General features: G+C 41.3%; 1 protein-coding gene across 5 annotated transcripts in view; it reads left to right on the top strand.

Moving 5' to 3' along the window:
- SORCS1 (sortilin related VPS10 domain containing receptor 1) overlaps window positions 1–17089 on the top strand; it is a 512256-nt gene that overhangs the window by 384309 nt on the left and 110858 nt on the right. For all 5 annotated transcript variants that reach the window (XR_009631038.2, XM_067465847.1, XM_060768373.2 and 2 more), the window contains exon 6: window positions 11020–11084. Coding sequence is in view for 4 of the 5 variants with exons in the window: in XM_067465847.1 (XP_067321948.1) it covers window positions 11020–11084 (65 nt within the window). In the remaining variant the exon portion in view is untranslated. The remainder of the gene's footprint in view (window positions 1–11019; window positions 11085–17089) is intronic.

Below are 17089 nucleotides of genomic sequence, written 5' to 3' on the forward strand. Positions count from 1 at the left end.
TTCAAATGGTAATTCTGATTCTAGGTTGTATTACAAGTACTATAGTGTTTAGATCAAGTGAAGCAACAGTACTACACATCTGCAATACTGTGTCAGGTTCTGGGCATCACAGTTTAGGAAAGATATTGAGAAACTGAAATGTGTCCAGAGAAGGGTGACCAAAACGATCAAGGGTTTGGAAGCCAAGTCATATGAGGAGTGCCTTAGGAAGCTGGGCATGTTTAGCTCAGAAAAGGGAAGGTTAAGAGGGGACATGATAGACATGTTTGAATATTTTAAAGGATGTCACATTAAGAAAGCTTGATTTCCTCTGTCCAGAGACTAGGACACAGAGCAATGGATTCACATTACAAGAAAAGTCATTTCATCTAAGCATTAGGAAGAACTTTGTGGTGGTAAGAGCTGTTCGAGAGTGGAATATGCTGCCTCAGAGTGTGCTGCTGGAATCTCCTTCTCTGGAGGATTTTAAACAGAAACTGGATGATTCTTTGACAGGAGTGCTTCAATTGTGTATTCCTCTGTGTCAGGAAGTTGAACTGGATGCCCTTGTGGTTTCTTGCAGCTCTATTATTCTATGGATATTAGAGGGCTCACACTTAAATAAGAGCTGTCTTTATGTAATACAGTACTTGGCATTCAACAGCTCTAAATTGTCTAAAGGAGTATTTCCAAAGGCAGGTCTTCTAGGTATTTTGGACTGCAGCTCTCAGAATCCCTGATCATTATCCAATATTGATGATGTCCATTCCTGATACCATCCCACAATCTCAAATGTACTTTGAAACATATAGAGCCCCCGGTGGTGCAGTGGGTTAAACCCCTGTGTCGGCAGGACTGAAGACCGACAGGTCACAGGTTCGAATCCCGGGAGAGGTGGATGAGATCCCTCTATCAGCTCCAGCTCCTCATATGGGGACATGAGAGAATCCTCCCACAAGAATGATAAAAAAAAACATCAAATCATCCGGGCGTCCCCTGGGCAACGTCCTTGCAGATGGCCAATTCTCTCACACCACAAGCGACTTGCAGTTTCTCAAGTCACTCCTGACATGACAAAAAAGAAAAAGAAAAAAAAAAGAAGAAGCACTGACTTTTAGGAAATAAGTTTTTCACAGTATTGCTGTAAAATATGTAAGATCTATAATTAAATCAACATTTGTTTAAGGGAGGGCAGGGCAGCACTAATATATGGGAAAATGTACTCTATCATCAGGTGTTTGATGAAATAGAAAGATTTCTACACATGAAAGATTAGTCAGTGAATCAGATTGATTAGTTACCTAATTAATGTGTTGCATATTAAAAAGTGGATTTAAATAAATTCTGCCTGGTGCCAAATGTTTCAAATCACTTTTCAAACAGTAAATGACTTGTCTGTACTGTTTGTTTAAGAAAAATGGTTATCATCATCATTAATATCCTTAGAATATTACTTACATTTGTATGCTGTAACATGTGCTTTAATGAGTGTATTAAATAATGGAATAAAAGCAAAGTGATTAATTGAATTAAAACCTCTGAATCAGCCCCAAGCCCTTACTGGTTCATAAATCAATGGTGCCATGAAATTTTAAAAGAATACCTTTTAAAAATTGCATGTAAAATATTTTACAGTGTGCCTGATGTCCTCCAGTGGCAATTGGGGTTGTAAATCATCACTTTCTATTGTACTTGCATGGAAAAATAAAACAGTATAGAATGTATAAGAGGTTTAGCTGTTTTTGTTTTTCCCCCTTCATTTCTGGACTTCTTGCAAAAAAACAAACAAAACAAAAAACAAAAAACACCTCCAAACAATCTACACTTTTCCCCCAAACATATTGTTTGGTTTCGAAATTGTGTGTGTGAATATATACAAAACTCAATGTGTTTTGTACAAATTATTTCTTTGAAAACTTTTTTGAAAATAGTGATAATGTCATGGCTTGGCAGTTTTTCCAGCACAGAATATCAGTGCACTATTATATCTTTTTTCAAAGACACAGATAAAATTTGGGAATGTTTTCATCCCTATACATTTTGGGCTTGTCCTATTCCATTAATGATTATAGGGCAGCAATAAATGTTGCTATTATGCAGATTGGATAAAAATGCTGTAAGCCATGATAAGAAAGAATATAACCCAGATGTTTTTGTGCTGTAACTCTCAAAGCTCTAGTATATGTATCTCATGATGAGGAATGCTGGGGAGTTGCAGTGCGAGGCAAAATTTCAAGTTGTCTGGAGAGTTTCTATTGGGAATTTGATAGTCTACAATTGTAATAAGTCTGAGCAATTTAGAACAAGTTTGATGACACATAACATTGGGCACTAAAATAATTGAATTGTGATTGGTCCCCCTAAAAAGCCAAACCACTGTCGAGCCATCACAAATAACTTGAACTTTCAGCAATCCTTCCCTTCCATGCTCTAGATTCATCTCTCCCTTCCTGGGTCAAGTGCGTAATAGTATAATGTCATATCCAGAGTCTTCCCAATTTGGGAATCATGGCAAAAAGTTGCAAAATAATGAAAGAGAGATGGGAAGAAGGAAGCATTCCATGTGTCTATATGTCACAGCAAACTGTCTCATTCTGCAAATAGAGGCAAGAAATAAAGAGAGAAATTTGTCTGTCAAATCTTGTAGCCATGCATTATTGTGGATTACTTTGACAATTACTTACTAATAACTGGAAAAGTGGTTGATAAAGTTACAGTGTACATGTTTTAAAGAGGCATGGATAACAAATAGGAGAAGAGCGACAGCTTTGATATTACAATAGTTGACATATGGCATTATGGCTACTTCAGTCAGGGACTGGTCTTTTTATGATATTGTAGGCAAATGACTTTGTATCAGTATTCTGGAAATGTTTTGCTATATGTTGAATAAGTATCTTTTCTTTTGCAAACAGAATTATTTTCATAGCAACAATGCAATCTTCTAATGTGAATACTGACAATAGGTAATTATTCAAAAGCTCCAGGGTTTTTCTCCTACACAGAACACCTAGATTTATTTAGAGTTTTGCAAATAGAGATTGCTCTCTACATTAATCATTTTGCATTCACTTCAAACTAGTAAGAAATGATGATCGGCATTTGTTCTTCCACATGAAGTACTGCTGATAAGTTAGCACATGCCAGATGTGTATTTTTCAACTAAGTTAAGTAATTAAAATGATTAAGTACATTTCTTTAATCCCAATTTACATTTTAAAAAATCATTAATGAACTGAAGGAAAAATATATTGACTTTTCATTTAAAAGCAAATCAAGAGAAAAGTGTTCTTATATTTCTAGCTTTTTAAATTCCAAGTTTTAATACAATATTGTAGTCTATGTTCAGACTTATCATATCTATGTCTTACCTATGGAAAAGAATAGACATATAATACTTATGATGTCAAAGTTTGTATTTACTTTCTAAAATTGGAGTTGTCACCTAAATCTGGCTAGTGGCTAATATAAATGGAAAGCAGGGGCAGACAACTTGCATTTTAGGAGTCCATATTCACCACTAATGTATAGAAAGAAGCATTTACAGAATATAATCAGTATAATAAAATACGTTCTGTTACACACTATACTTATTTAAAACTGAAGCAGGCTGTAGATCATGATAACCATATTTGCATAATACCCTCACCAAATGTACATGGGTACGCTCTAAAATAGAGCCACTTGTTACTTACTATTTATTGTTATATACTGGCCAAGAACACAGAAGAGTAAGCCAGAATAATAATAATAAGGCTCTATGTGGAGAATTCCTGGGAAAAATTGAGAGCCAAATTGACAAAGAAAAAACATGGCTGTGGCTCACAAATAGAACTTTGGAATAGGAGATGGAGGGCCTGATTCTGGCAGCCCAAGAACAAGCCATTAGAACCAATGCCAGCAAAGCCAGAATTGAAAAGTCGATGACAGATCCCAAATGTAGACTCTGCAAGGAAGCAGATGAAACAATAGACCACATCCTCAGCTGCTGCAAGAAAATCGTGCAGATAGACTACAAGCAGAGGCATAACACTGTTGCTTAGATGATTCATTCGAACTTGTGCCACAAATACCATCTGCCTGTGACAAAGAACTGGTCGGATCACAAGCCTGAAAAAATTACAGAGAATGGACACGTCAAGCTACTCTGGGACTTCTGAATTCAGACAGACAGAGTTTTGGAGCACAATACTCCTGACCTCACGATCGTGTTAAAAAACAAAGTATGGATTGTAGATGTTGCAATCCCAGGTGACTGCAGGAATGAAGAGAAACAACTGGAAAATTAGGTATGACATGAGGATTTAAAGTTCGAACTGCAAAGACTCTGGCACAAGCCAGTCAAGGTGGCCCCAGTGGTGATTAGTACACTGGGTGCAGTGCCTAAAGACCTTGGCCTGCACTTAAACACAATCGGCGCTGACAAGATTACCATCTGCCAGCTGCAGAAGTCCACCTTACTGGAATCTGCACACATTATTTGCCGATATATCACACAGTCCTAGACACTTGGGAAGTGTACAACACAGTCATCCCCCCCCCCTGGAATTCTCAGGGTTGTCCATGAGAAGGCCTTACTGGTACATTATTTAAACTGTTATGTTTATTCATATCATAATCTGATCACCATGCTCAATATATCCCATATGCATGCGGCTATTAGGATAATGATACAAAAGGTTTGCTAGGGTAGATCCTCAGCCCCCCCATCTTGAATCAAACTCGCCCCCCCCCCAAATCAAACTCAGCACCCCCCGAATCAAAATCCTGGCTACGGGCCTGGTCCAATGTGTGATCCAATACAATAGCCAGCAAAGTGTCTGCTGTGGACCCATCTTGTTGTATTTCAAATAATAATAATAGACCACCCTATCTCCCTGAGCAGACTCAGAGTGCTTTACACACAAAAAGTCAAATATTCAATGCCCGAGAAATACAAATACATTAAAGCAATAAAACATAATACAAAATAATAACAGCATTGAGTTAATCGCATAAAAGAAACAGACATCAAACTGAAAGACATAAAACAGCTAATCACTAGAAGCAGATTACATTTTAAAAATATAGTCAACATTAAAACCTCTAACATAATAAAACAATTAAAATTGGGTGAACTTTGGCTGTTATAGTTGTTCTTGAAATATACCATAATGGCCACGAGGTGCACATAGGTCAGCCAGCATTCCAATGGCATAGGTCTAAGTTATCCTAGTCTCCTCCTCCCCATATGCCAAATTAAAAAAGGTGTATTTAGGAGTTTTTTAAAGGAGAGGAGGATGGGGGTCATTCTGATGTCTTTTGTGAGTTCCAGAGATGGGGAACAATAATGGAGGAGGCCCCTTCTCTTGTTCCCACCAGCCGTGCTTGTGACGAGGGTTGGGATCAAGGGCAGGGCCCTCTCCACTGACTGCAGTGCCTGTGATGGCTTGTATAGGGAGATGTGATTAGACAAATTGCCTGGACCGAACCATTTAATGTTGGCATGGGGCTACCCCAAACCCTCCCGAAAGCCCTTAAAATAAGTAAAAACTTACCGGGCTACCATGAGGTCTCTCTGGAGATGTCCTGATACATAGAAACGATGTGCCAAGAGGCAGGGGGCCTCCAGGAGTGATTTGTGCTGTGGGGACTAACCCCAGGGCTGCGGAAGCACTCCCGTGGATCAGTCCCACAGGGCCCATAACCCATTACACCTGGGCCTTTCAGGTAAGCCCAGATCTAATGGGATATAAAATTATTTTGGGATAAAGCAAGGTTTTTCTGCTTTGTCTTGAATTAATCCTCTTTAACCGGAAGTGTCATTTGGACATCTCCAGTAAAAGTCTGACAGGGCCCGCAGTTTTGGCCCTGGCCGGAAGGGCCCAGAGTGGTCCCTTCTGCAATGAACATCTATGATCTCTTTCCAAACTTTGAAATCTTGCTGCTGAAATGACCACATTATTTTCCCCAGATAATTTTTCAAGCATATATGTATCGCCCATTGAAAGTCATTTCACTAAGTATTTCATATTGTTTGGATATTACACTGAGTATATTACATTTTGTTCTTTCTAATTCTATGAACAAATTAGTATATTTTATTTCCAAACAATCCCTACTTCTCTTAGTCATTTTATATTTGAAGAAAGAACTTTCTGGAAAAAATTAATAGAAAAGTAGTTTTTGATTTAGTACAATGAATGATAAAATACTTTTCACTAAGAATTTTAGTTATTCAGATAGACCAAGCCTGCCGTCCTGAACCTACTTACATGGAAATAAGTACTATGTAACTCAAAAAGACTAACCTGTTTTTACGTAGGATATAGATATATATTTCTGTGTCCATACTCATATAAACATAATAAATAGCAGATGATATGAAGAAATCAGATTAACTTCAGAAATAGAAAAAAATGAAATCATGGTCAAAGGTACTCAGAAGTCATAAAGTTAATAGACAGGAAAACATTTGACATGTATCATGTTGTAGTTTATTTATTTATTTATTTATTTATTTGGGGTTCTTTTACACCGCCCTTCTCACCCCGAAGGGGACTCACGGCGGCTTACAAAAGCAAAGGCACAATTTGATGCCTGCATCATAAAGACAATCAAACACAGAATTACATCAATACACAGTTAACAACAAATATACATTATAACCATAAAATCAATAAAATCAATAAAACCAAATACAAACTCAATTTCTCCTCTTACATGGTCAGCGTTCGCTACTCATAGATCTAGTTTTACGTTCCACTTCATCAATCCTGCTGGTCTTACTCGCCTGGTTGTCTGATTTAGTTGCCGGAGTGCCCAAAGGCCTGGTCCCATAACCAAGTCTTCACCCTTCTCCTAAAGGCGAGGAGGGATGATGATGCCCTGATTTCCCCCGGGAGTGAGTTCCACAGGTGAGGAGCCACCACTGAGAAAGCCCTGCTCTTCGTCCCCACCAGCCTCACTTGTGACAGTGGTGGGGTCGATAGCAGGGCCTCCCCAGATGATCTCAAACTCCGAGGTGGGACGTAGAGGGAGATACATTCGGACAGATACACTGGACCGGAACCGTACAGGGTTTTGTAGGTCAAAACCAGCACCTTGAATTGTGCTCGGAACTGAATCGGCAGCCAGTGGAGCTGGCACAGCAGGGGGGTGGTATGCTCCCTGTATGTCTCTCCGGTGAGCAATCTGGCTGCCACTCGCTGGACTAGTTGAAGTTTCTGAACAGTCTTCGAGGGCAACCCCACGTAGAGCGCATTGCAGTAGTCTATTCAGGATGTAACAAGAGCGTGGACCACCGTGGCCAGATCAGACTTCCCGAGGTACGGGCGCAACTGGTGCACAAGTTTTAATTGCGCAAAAGCTCTCCCGGCCACCGCTGAGACCTGGGGTTCCAGGCTCAGCGATGAGTCCAGGAACACTCCCAAGCTGCGAACCTGCGTCTTCAGGGGGAGTGTAACCCCGTTCAGCACAGGCTGTAACCCTATACCCTGTTCGGCCTTACGACTGACCAGTAGGACCTCTGTCTTGTCTGGATTCAATTTCAATTTGTTAGCTCTCATCCAGTCCGACACTGCAGCTAGACACCAATTCAAGGTCTGGACAGCCTCCTTGGTGACAGGTGAGAAGGAGTGACAGATCTGGACATCATCTGCATAGAGATAACATCTCAGTCCAAAACTCCGAATTATCTCCCCCCGCGGCTTCATGTAGATGTTAAATAACATTGGGGACAGAATTGAACCCTGTGGGACTCCACACAACAACGGTTGTGGGGCCGAACAGGTGTCACCCAGTAACACCTTCTGGGACCATCCCTCAAGAAATGACTGGAGCCACTGCAAAGCAGTACCCCCAAGACCCATGTCCATGAGGCGTCCCAGAAGGATACCGTGATCGACGGTATCGAAGGCCGCTGAGAGGTCCAGCAGAACTAACAGGGACACACTCCCCCTGTCCAGCTCCCTGCGAAGATCATCTACCAAGGCGACCAAGGCTGTTTCCGTTCCATGTCCCGGTCTAAAGCCAGACTGTGCCAGATCTAGATAATCAGTGTCTACCAGAAATCCCTGGAGTTGTGCTGCCACCACACGTTCCAGGACTTTGCCCAAATAGGGGAGATTGGAAACTGGCCGATAGTTGTCTAATTGAGTGGGGTCCAGTGATGGTTTTTTCAACAGCGGTTTGATAATAGCATGTTTTAAGCTCGCTGGAATCTTGCCCTCCTGTAAGGAGGCATTAACCACCACCTTCACCCACTCTGCCAAACCCCCTCTGGCTTCTTTTATCAGCCAGGATGGACAGGGGTCTAGGATGCATGTGGTGGGTCGCACCTCTCCAAGGATCCTGTCCACATCCTCAAGCTGAACCAATTGAAATGAATCCAACAAAACCTGACAAGCAGATGCTCTCGTTACATTCTCAGAGACTGCAGGTAAAGTGGTGTCAAAAACCGACCGAATCCGCACAATTTTATCTGCGAAAAATCGAGCAAACGCTTCACAGCGAGCTCCAGAGCTGTCAGGGATCTCTCTTTTCGGCGGGTTTAACAGACCCCTGACAACTCGGAAGAGCTCAGCTGGACGATTCTTCGCAGATGCAATATTGGCAGCAAAAGATGTTTTTTGTGCTGCCGCTATTGCCACATCGTAGGACCTTAGAAAGGCATTCAGATGTGTTTGGGCTGATTTGGTCAGACTCCTGCGCCACACGCGCTCTAGCCACCTTTTCTTTCGCTTTATTGCTGCCAGCTCCTCAGTAAACCAAGAGGCCGGGTTAGCTCGGTTACTCGAAAGGGGGCGTTCCGGAGCGATTGTGTCGATTGCCCTAGTCATCTCGGTGTTCCAATGAGAGACCAAGGCATCGACAGGGTCGCCAGTCAAGGAGGTGGGAAACTCCCCAAGAGCCATCAGGAAACCATTTGGATCCATAAGCCTCCTGGGGCGGACCATTCTAATGGGTCCACCACCCCTGCGGAGGTTAGGAGGTACAGTAAGTCTAAACCTAATCAGGTAGTGATCGGTCCATGACAATGGAGCGATGGTCAGCTCCTCCGCCCCGACACTATCACCCCATCCCTGAGTAAAGACCAAATCCAGTGTGTGTCTGGCAGTATGGGTGGGACCAGATACTAATTGGGACAGGCCCATGGTTGTCATGGCGGCCATAAAGTCCTGAGCTGCACCTGAAAGGGGGGTCTCGGCATGGACGTTGAACCTCCCCCAGGACTAAAAGTCACTGGGAGCCCAGCGCCATATCCAAGACCACACCTGCTAGCTCAGGTAGGGAGACTGTCGTGCAGCGGGGTGGTCGGTACACTAACAGAATCCCTATCCTGTCCCGGTCACCTAACCTGAAGCCGGCACATTCAAATGATGATGATTGCGGGATGGGGCGCCTGATCAGGGGGATAAAATCCTTATAGACCACTGCAACTCCTCCTCCCCGCCCTCCGGGTCTTGGCTGGTGCTGCACACAATAGCCAGGTGGGCATAGTTGGGAGAGATTCACCCCTCCCCCCTCGTCTAGCCAGGTCTCCATTATACATGTCAGATCAGCTTGTTCTTCCTGGATTAGGTCTCGGATGATGGATGTCTTTCCATTGACCGACCTGGCATTGAGCAGCACCATCCTTAACCCAGAGGGACCACCATCCTGACATCTCAGCTGTATCTTGTCAGGAGAGTCTTTTGGAATTGCCAATACATTCTTGTTATTTTCAGGCCGAATAGTTTTTTGAGTCGTGAGATGGATAATTTTTGGAATCGCCAATGTTCTATTGAAAATTTTGGGCCGGATTTGCTTACGTCTCGGATCATTGCTATAATTTGGGTTTGTTGAATTCTTATTGTAAATTTTGGGCCGAAATGAGTGGTTTAGTCTCCTTTTCCCGTATCTCCCTCTACCCGTCACCCCCTCTATAGCAGCCCCCCCCCCACCTGTGAACCCAACTGCCCCGGGAGCATTTCCTCCCTGGTCTTCATTTGCTTTCTCAGTTGCTAACATGTAATGACAGACATTGTTATACTTGTAGTTGTAAATATCTGGGACCTGTGGGTCCCGCCCTTCAATTCTTCCTAGTCCTTCTAGTGTGCCACAGATCATAAAGTGCACTTGTGTGTTATTGGGGAGGACAGAAGGCTGCTGACATAACCGTGTTAACAGAAATAATACAAATGAGAACATCAATACTTTGATGGTAAATCACAGCAAAGGCTTAAGGCCAGGTAAATCACGACGTTTGTCTAAGTTTAGACAGAAGCATTTAAGTTTGATTGTGGTATTTTTAACATGAAGTGTGAATATGTATCAGGAGTTACACGAAGAACCTGCAACAGAATATGAAAGTCCAAGGGAGTGGACAAATATTTCTCTCTATTCCATCTCTTGATGATCATAATAAACTTTATTTAATTTTTTCAATCACAGCTGTGCTCTTGATTTTCACAAGGTGAGCTGAATCAATTGTGGACTCAGGGTTGTTTGATTAACAAGCCATGGGAAGGAAGAGTCAGAACTTACTTGAAATGATTTATAATTATAACTGAGATTAAAACATCTCAGTTATAATTAGAGTACTAATTATGGGAAACGTAATGTTGGTGGACAGAAAAAGAGATTTAAAGCCAACTTTAAAAACTGTGGCATAGATACTGAGAACTGGGAAGCCCTGGCTCTTGAATGCTGTACCTGGAGGTCAGCTGTGACCAGCAGTGCTGCAAAATTTGAAGAGGCATGAATGGAGGGCAAAAGGGAGAAACATGTCAAGAGGAAGGTGCGTCAAGCCAACCCTGACAAGAACCACCTTCCACCTGGAAACCGATGTCCTCGCTGCAGGAGAATATGCGGATCAAGAATAGGGTTCCACAGCCACTGCCAAGACACTACACTTGGAGGACCATCATCCTTGGGCTACGAGGGATCACCTAAGTAACCATTACTTTTCCCAAATGTAAATTAAAACACAATGTATAAATTCAACAAGCAGTATTTCATAGAAATGTATCTATTTATTTCTTCATACTAAAATTACAACTTTAGTTTCTCTTTTCCCAGGTCTAGGATGGGGACCAGTAAAGAACCAGACATAGTCCACTTGGAGACAAAAACAGTGGATGGTCGTAAGTTCTTTTTTTTTTCTTTGTTGTAAGTTGACTGTATTCATAAATACTTTGGCATACAAAGTTTATATAGATACAGTGAGAGATAATACTGCACATTTATCTTTGGATTTGGCCCAACCCCTTTCTGAAGGTGGTAGCACTTCAGAAGGATGCTCTGGAACTAAAGTCATTTTGTTTGTTTGGATTTTTTAAAAAGAAATAGGGAAGCTTTGTAAGTCATGTTAAGGGAAAGCATAAAATGGAACAGGCAACAAGATAAAATGTTTTCTTCTTTTGCACCTCTTCATTTGATTGGCTCTTTGCTAAAGATGTCACAGAAGGGTGTAAAATCCAAGGTCTGAATCATGGTTTCATTGGGTACAAACTATCTTGCAAACTTTGAGAGAGCAAAATGGAGTCACAAAATGTTACAATTTTGATTGATCACATTCCCTGCTCTCTGTGGCCTTCCTTTCTAAGCTTTACAAAGAGTTATGAATAAATATCTGTTGGCCTTACTTGTAAAAAACCATCTAATGCTTATAACTGTTTTATCAGGGCTGCAATCTTATACATATTCAGTTTGGCGGTTGCCATGAACTCATAGGGCTTAGTATACATCAATAGGTTCAGGCGTTTATGCAGGTGCTGGGTTTTTGCTGTACCACACCCACAAATAAAGGGGACACACATGTGATTGGATTAACTAAGGGTTACTTTTATTGTTGTTACCTAATTAGAAATCAATAATTCCACACACACACCCCAATACAATCACTGAATACACTCTGGACCTGGCCATGAACTTGACCCTGAAGTTGGCAGCAAACTTGGCAAGGGTAATTTTGTTCCTAGAATTATTAATGTCATATTTCCAATACCCAGCCCTCTTTTATTTACATAAAGCCAGGTTACAGCTGCTAGTCTACCAAAATGGGTGATTGGTTATGCACCAAATTCAATTCCCTTGCTGCTTCCGGGTATGCCTATTTAATGGCCCTATCCTCCCAATTTGCCCTGCTGTAACAGTAAGGGTAGGTGAACCCCCCCCCCGGACTTTGAGGGGGAAAAATTCCGACCCAGCCCCCCAAAGGCGACCACCTTAGTTATATGTTAATTGGCAGGAGGGTCGGGTCGCCATCCAAGCAGGAATTGAGGAGGGTGGTATGCCTACCTTGGCTCCACCCTCCCCAAAAGTAGTTCCTGAGGGATTACTTTTGGTATGCTCTTCAATAGCAGAGGTGGAATCCTCGGCATGCGAGTGCGGAGAAGAACAAACCACTGACCACCTGCTGCAATGCACCCTGAGCCCTGCCACATGCACGATGGAGGACCTTCTTGCGGCAACCCCAGAGGCACTCCAAGTGGCCAGATACTGGTCAAAGGACATTTAACCAAATACCAAATTTACAAAATCTGTGTGGTTTTTTCTTCTTCTTTTTTTCTTCTTTTTTTTCTTTTTATTTTTAATCTCTGTGTTTGTTTTGCTCTGTTAGAATTGTAATACAATGGTTGCTGATGACACGATAAATAAATAAATAGCAGAGGTGGCAAAAAAAAAACCCCTCACCCCAGCTTTGCCGGTTGAGAAAGGCCCTTATCGAGGTTGTGGGATTTTGACAGGCTCTGAATCCTCTTAGACATCAATAACTTTCATACAGAAACAAAATCATTGCATATCCAAGGGAAATATGATAAGCAGCTTGCCCTCAGCGGCAGAACTTGAATCCATAGCATCTAAAGTTTATTTTTATGAACCCTAATGTTCCATACTGGAAAACGTGATCTCAAATGAGAATTGTTGGTCTGGAAAACTAATGCCTTTGATGACATCCTTGTCATAAAATAATAACATTGCTTTGAGTGGGTGCCATCTGTGATGTCAGGAGTTAACTTGATCACACATATCTCTTAAACACACAACTTGAAAATAAATCTTACTGAAACCAGTGGAGAATGTATAAAGTAGAAAATGTGTAAAGTTGTGTGTTATGGTAGCCTTTATTGTAGTTTCTAACTGGGTTTTAAAACAAAACCGGGGTTTATCTAAGCCAGGGTCCACGAACTTTTTAAACAGAGGGCCAGATCACAGTCCCTCAAACTGTTGAAGGGACGGATTATAATTTGAAAAAAAAAATGAATGAATCCCTATGCACAGTGCACATATCTTATTTGCAGTGCAAAAAACACTTTAAAAGAATACAATAATGAAAATGAAGAACAATTTTAACAAATATAAACTTACTAGTATTGCAATGGGAAGTGTGGGCCTGTTTTTGGCTGATGAGATAGGGTTGTTGTTGTTGTTGTTGTGAGCTTTCAAGTCGTTTCAGATATAGGTTGACCTGAGCGAGGGCCGGGTAAATGCCCTTGGAGGGCTGTATCCAGCCCCCAGGCCTTAGTCTGAGGACCCCTGATCTAAGCCAATGTTTTCCAACCTTTGGTCCTGTGGATGTTTTGGACCTGGTGCCCCAGCCAGTCTGGAAAGCTGTCAGAATTTGTGGCAGTTTGCCAGTCTGGCAGGGGCACCTAGGAGCTGAAGTTCCAAATACTAGTGAACTAAGCTATTCAGGTCCACAGTGACACCTCTTATCCTAGTTTAGGACTAGTATGTTTGCAGCATTACCATTACAATCAAAACGGCATCTGTTGTTGAAAATGTGACTGCTGGATATGAGAAGCATAACATTCTAATTACTGATAGGAGTAGGAAACATCTGTGCTAGAAATGGAACAAAATTAATTCTAGAGCTCCGCAATGGAATATATTAATTGACACGAATTAAGTGTAAGTGATGAGGTGCTTCCCGTGTAACTGGGTAAATAAAGATTCCACACGGATTGAATACCAAGAGAACAAGTGTTTTTGAATGCTTCCCCAACAAACCCCTTGAAGAAAAGAAATATTTAATTACTGTGAAAAGAGCTATGAACACAATATTTATGCATCCTTCCGTACTATCCACTTCCCTCTTACTCAACAGCATCCTGTAATCTTAAAGGTTCTTCCTCACTCCTCTATTAAATCAGAAAGAGAAATTTTGCAAAACAGTAATAGTGTTGGGCTTTGGGGGAGGGGGGCAACCAGATGTACCTTCCCCTTCTCTCTTCTCTCCCCCCACATTTGAAAATACCAGTGTCACATAAATCCTTAAGGGAAGAAAAACTCCTTTTTTCATGGGCTAGTAACTTTTCTGTTATCTCCTTTGACATTCACTAAAAATCCTGCCTTACTTTATAAAGCACAGCTGTTCCTTCACTGATATACCTCTCAAAGATAACTGACCACATTGCATTATTGATACCATCCTGGAAATGGCTATGTGGGACAGGGCCGGCTGATCACTGAATATCTTTATTCTTTGGATGAAAAAGCTGCAACTAATTTTCTCAGTGATTTAAATATGACATTGAGTCGGATCTTGGTGAAACAAGAACCGTGGCCTGCTCAGCTTGAGTGTTTTGAGGGTGATTGCAGTGAGAATCAACTATGCTGAAAACACTTGCTACCGCTATGATGTCCAACCAACCATTTGTGTGAAATTTTATTTACCCATGGTAAACTACTGAACTTTGATCTGAAACTCTAATAATGCAGTCATGTTTCAAATCATAATTTGTTTTACGTATGTCAATGGTATAGCTCTGTTTCTCTAAGAGAATTGGTGTGTGGCTATTATCTTGTCACAGCCTTTTTCTCATATTCTCCCCACTTTCACTCAATGATTAGGTGGTTTGGGATTATATTAGACTGCTCTGTATTCAATCTAGTCTAGTATGTCTACCATTGCAATATTCCCAGTAAGTATGAGCAGCTGTTAGACCTACACAGGAAGAGAGAAAAGAACATTGCATAACCTTGGGTCACAAAAGGCCAAACTGCATGGTGTGTTATTCATGCTTTTTAAAAATGGACCAGAACTGGCTATTTTTTATGTTGAAGAAAAGATAACTGTGATCCCATGATAACTGTGGTCGCATGATTTTCCATACTGCCAGAGAATTGCCAATATTGTTATTTTTCCTGCTGCGTTTGTCTCAGTCATACTGTTTTCAGTATCTGCACTTCTGAGGGCAAATAGCAACAGGGACTACCAATCTATGCACAGTTATACTATTAACCCTTCCTGGACATAACAAGATGCCTTTGAAATATAAATATATACACATAGGTTGCTTCTCAAATATGAGACAGTGTGATGCCTTCCACCTCTTCGTATGGAGTTGACCACTATAGCCCTTTGTCTCCATAACTTACCAAAATGACAAAAGAAGGAACTATACTTCATAAAGGTTGGCCCCAAAGTCCAGTCTTTGTAGCATCATAGAGTTGGAAGTTACTGCAAGGTCCATTCTGTTCAATGCCCTGCTATTCAGGAATTCACAGTCACAGTACTCCTGACAGATGGCCATTTAACTGCTCTTCAAAAACCTCCAAAGAAGAAGACTATGCTATATTTCAAAGCAATGTATTCCAGCAGCTTTTACCACCTGGAAGGTCTTTCTAATATTCAAGTGGAATCTCTTTTCCTGCTATTTGAATTCATTGTTCCTTGTCCTAATCTCCAGCACAGCAGAAAACAAATCTGCTCCATCTTAAACAAGACAGCTTTTCACATGTATAAATTTGATTGTCATGTCACCTCTTAACCTTCTCTTCTCCAGGCTAAACATTTCCAGGTCTCTAAGTTGATTCTCATAGGGCATGGCTTCCAGACTTTTGATAATTTTGGTCATTGTCCTTTGCATATGTTCCACCTTGTCAAAACCTTTCCCAAACTATGATTCCCAGAACTGGAGTCATTATTTCATATGAAGTCTAAATATGTTCATTCACAGGCTTAGGATGGTGATGAAGCCATCCATGCCTTATCCCAACTGGGTGAGCAGTCCAGTTATCCACCTGAAAGAGATTTGGCACCCACCCATTCCCACCCCCATTCTCTAGCCACAATGTATTAAGCCCCGTTGGGAAAGTTGAGTCTGCGCAGAGGCAGGTCCTACAGAATCATTTGTCACATCTGAAGGAACAGGATTGACTGAACCGATTACCTTCTTAACTGATTTTTTTTCTATTATGATAGACATGCCCCTTCTGGTAGAGAGAAGAATCTGTTCCAACTCTTTAGAACTGTTCTAGAGGATGATAGAGCTACTTAGAGCTGGTTAGGAGCAAACTCTGGGGGAAAGCCTGCTAAAGAGCTTTTTCTTGACCTCCACATTTTTATGTTCTGGAGTAAGTTGCTGGCTCTTCATACTTTTGCTGTCACTGCCTTCCAAACCAGCTATATCAGACTTGAGCATATTATAGCATACTCTGGCAGTTCCCTTCCTATCTTAGCTACAGCCTTAGCTGTTATACCAGTATTACCCCACTCTCCACCATTGGCTGGCTGCTTTGCTGCTGACAGACTGATCAGTTGTACAGCTCCCAGCATTCTTCTCATCATTGATCAGCACATGATCCTTCCAGTCTGTTGCAGAAGATGGTAGCATGGCGATCCATGGGCACCATAAAAGCTTGCATCTGAGACAAAGTTTCAGTATTCATTTATATAATGGAAAAGTATCTGTATATTCCTCAGTCATTATGGTACACCAGAGGTACCAGTAAAGTAATAGCTCAATGGCTTGTCTGTGATATTAAACAAAACACATATTTAATAACAAGAGGAAAATTAGAAGTTTAATAGGACCTTTCTCTGTGCAAGCATGCCATGTCACTGTCAGCATTTTACAACATAAAAAAGATTTAGCCAGACTGAAACCCTAATGAGTTATTTCTATTAATCACAAAAGGACCCACATTTTATGGAATTCAATGAAATTCCATCTATAAGTGGCCTGTGCATTTAATAGTTAAAAACAAAGCTGCAATGGGCCAAGTTCTTTACACAATTAGTTGCCCATTGTCTGGTGAAGAAAAAACTTTTAAAACCTTATTTCTCTTCCATTTCCTTTCCTCTTAATGTTCTCTTTGCTTCCATCAAACATAGCCTCCAGGAATTCACTGTGATGATCTG

The sequence above is a fragment of the Anolis sagrei genome, chromosome 3 (assembly GCF_037176765.1).
Source record: "Anolis sagrei isolate rAnoSag1 chromosome 3, rAnoSag1.mat, whole genome shotgun sequence".
In the NCBI taxonomy this organism is placed as follows: domain Eukaryota; kingdom Metazoa; phylum Chordata; class Lepidosauria; order Squamata; family Dactyloidae; genus Anolis; species Anolis sagrei.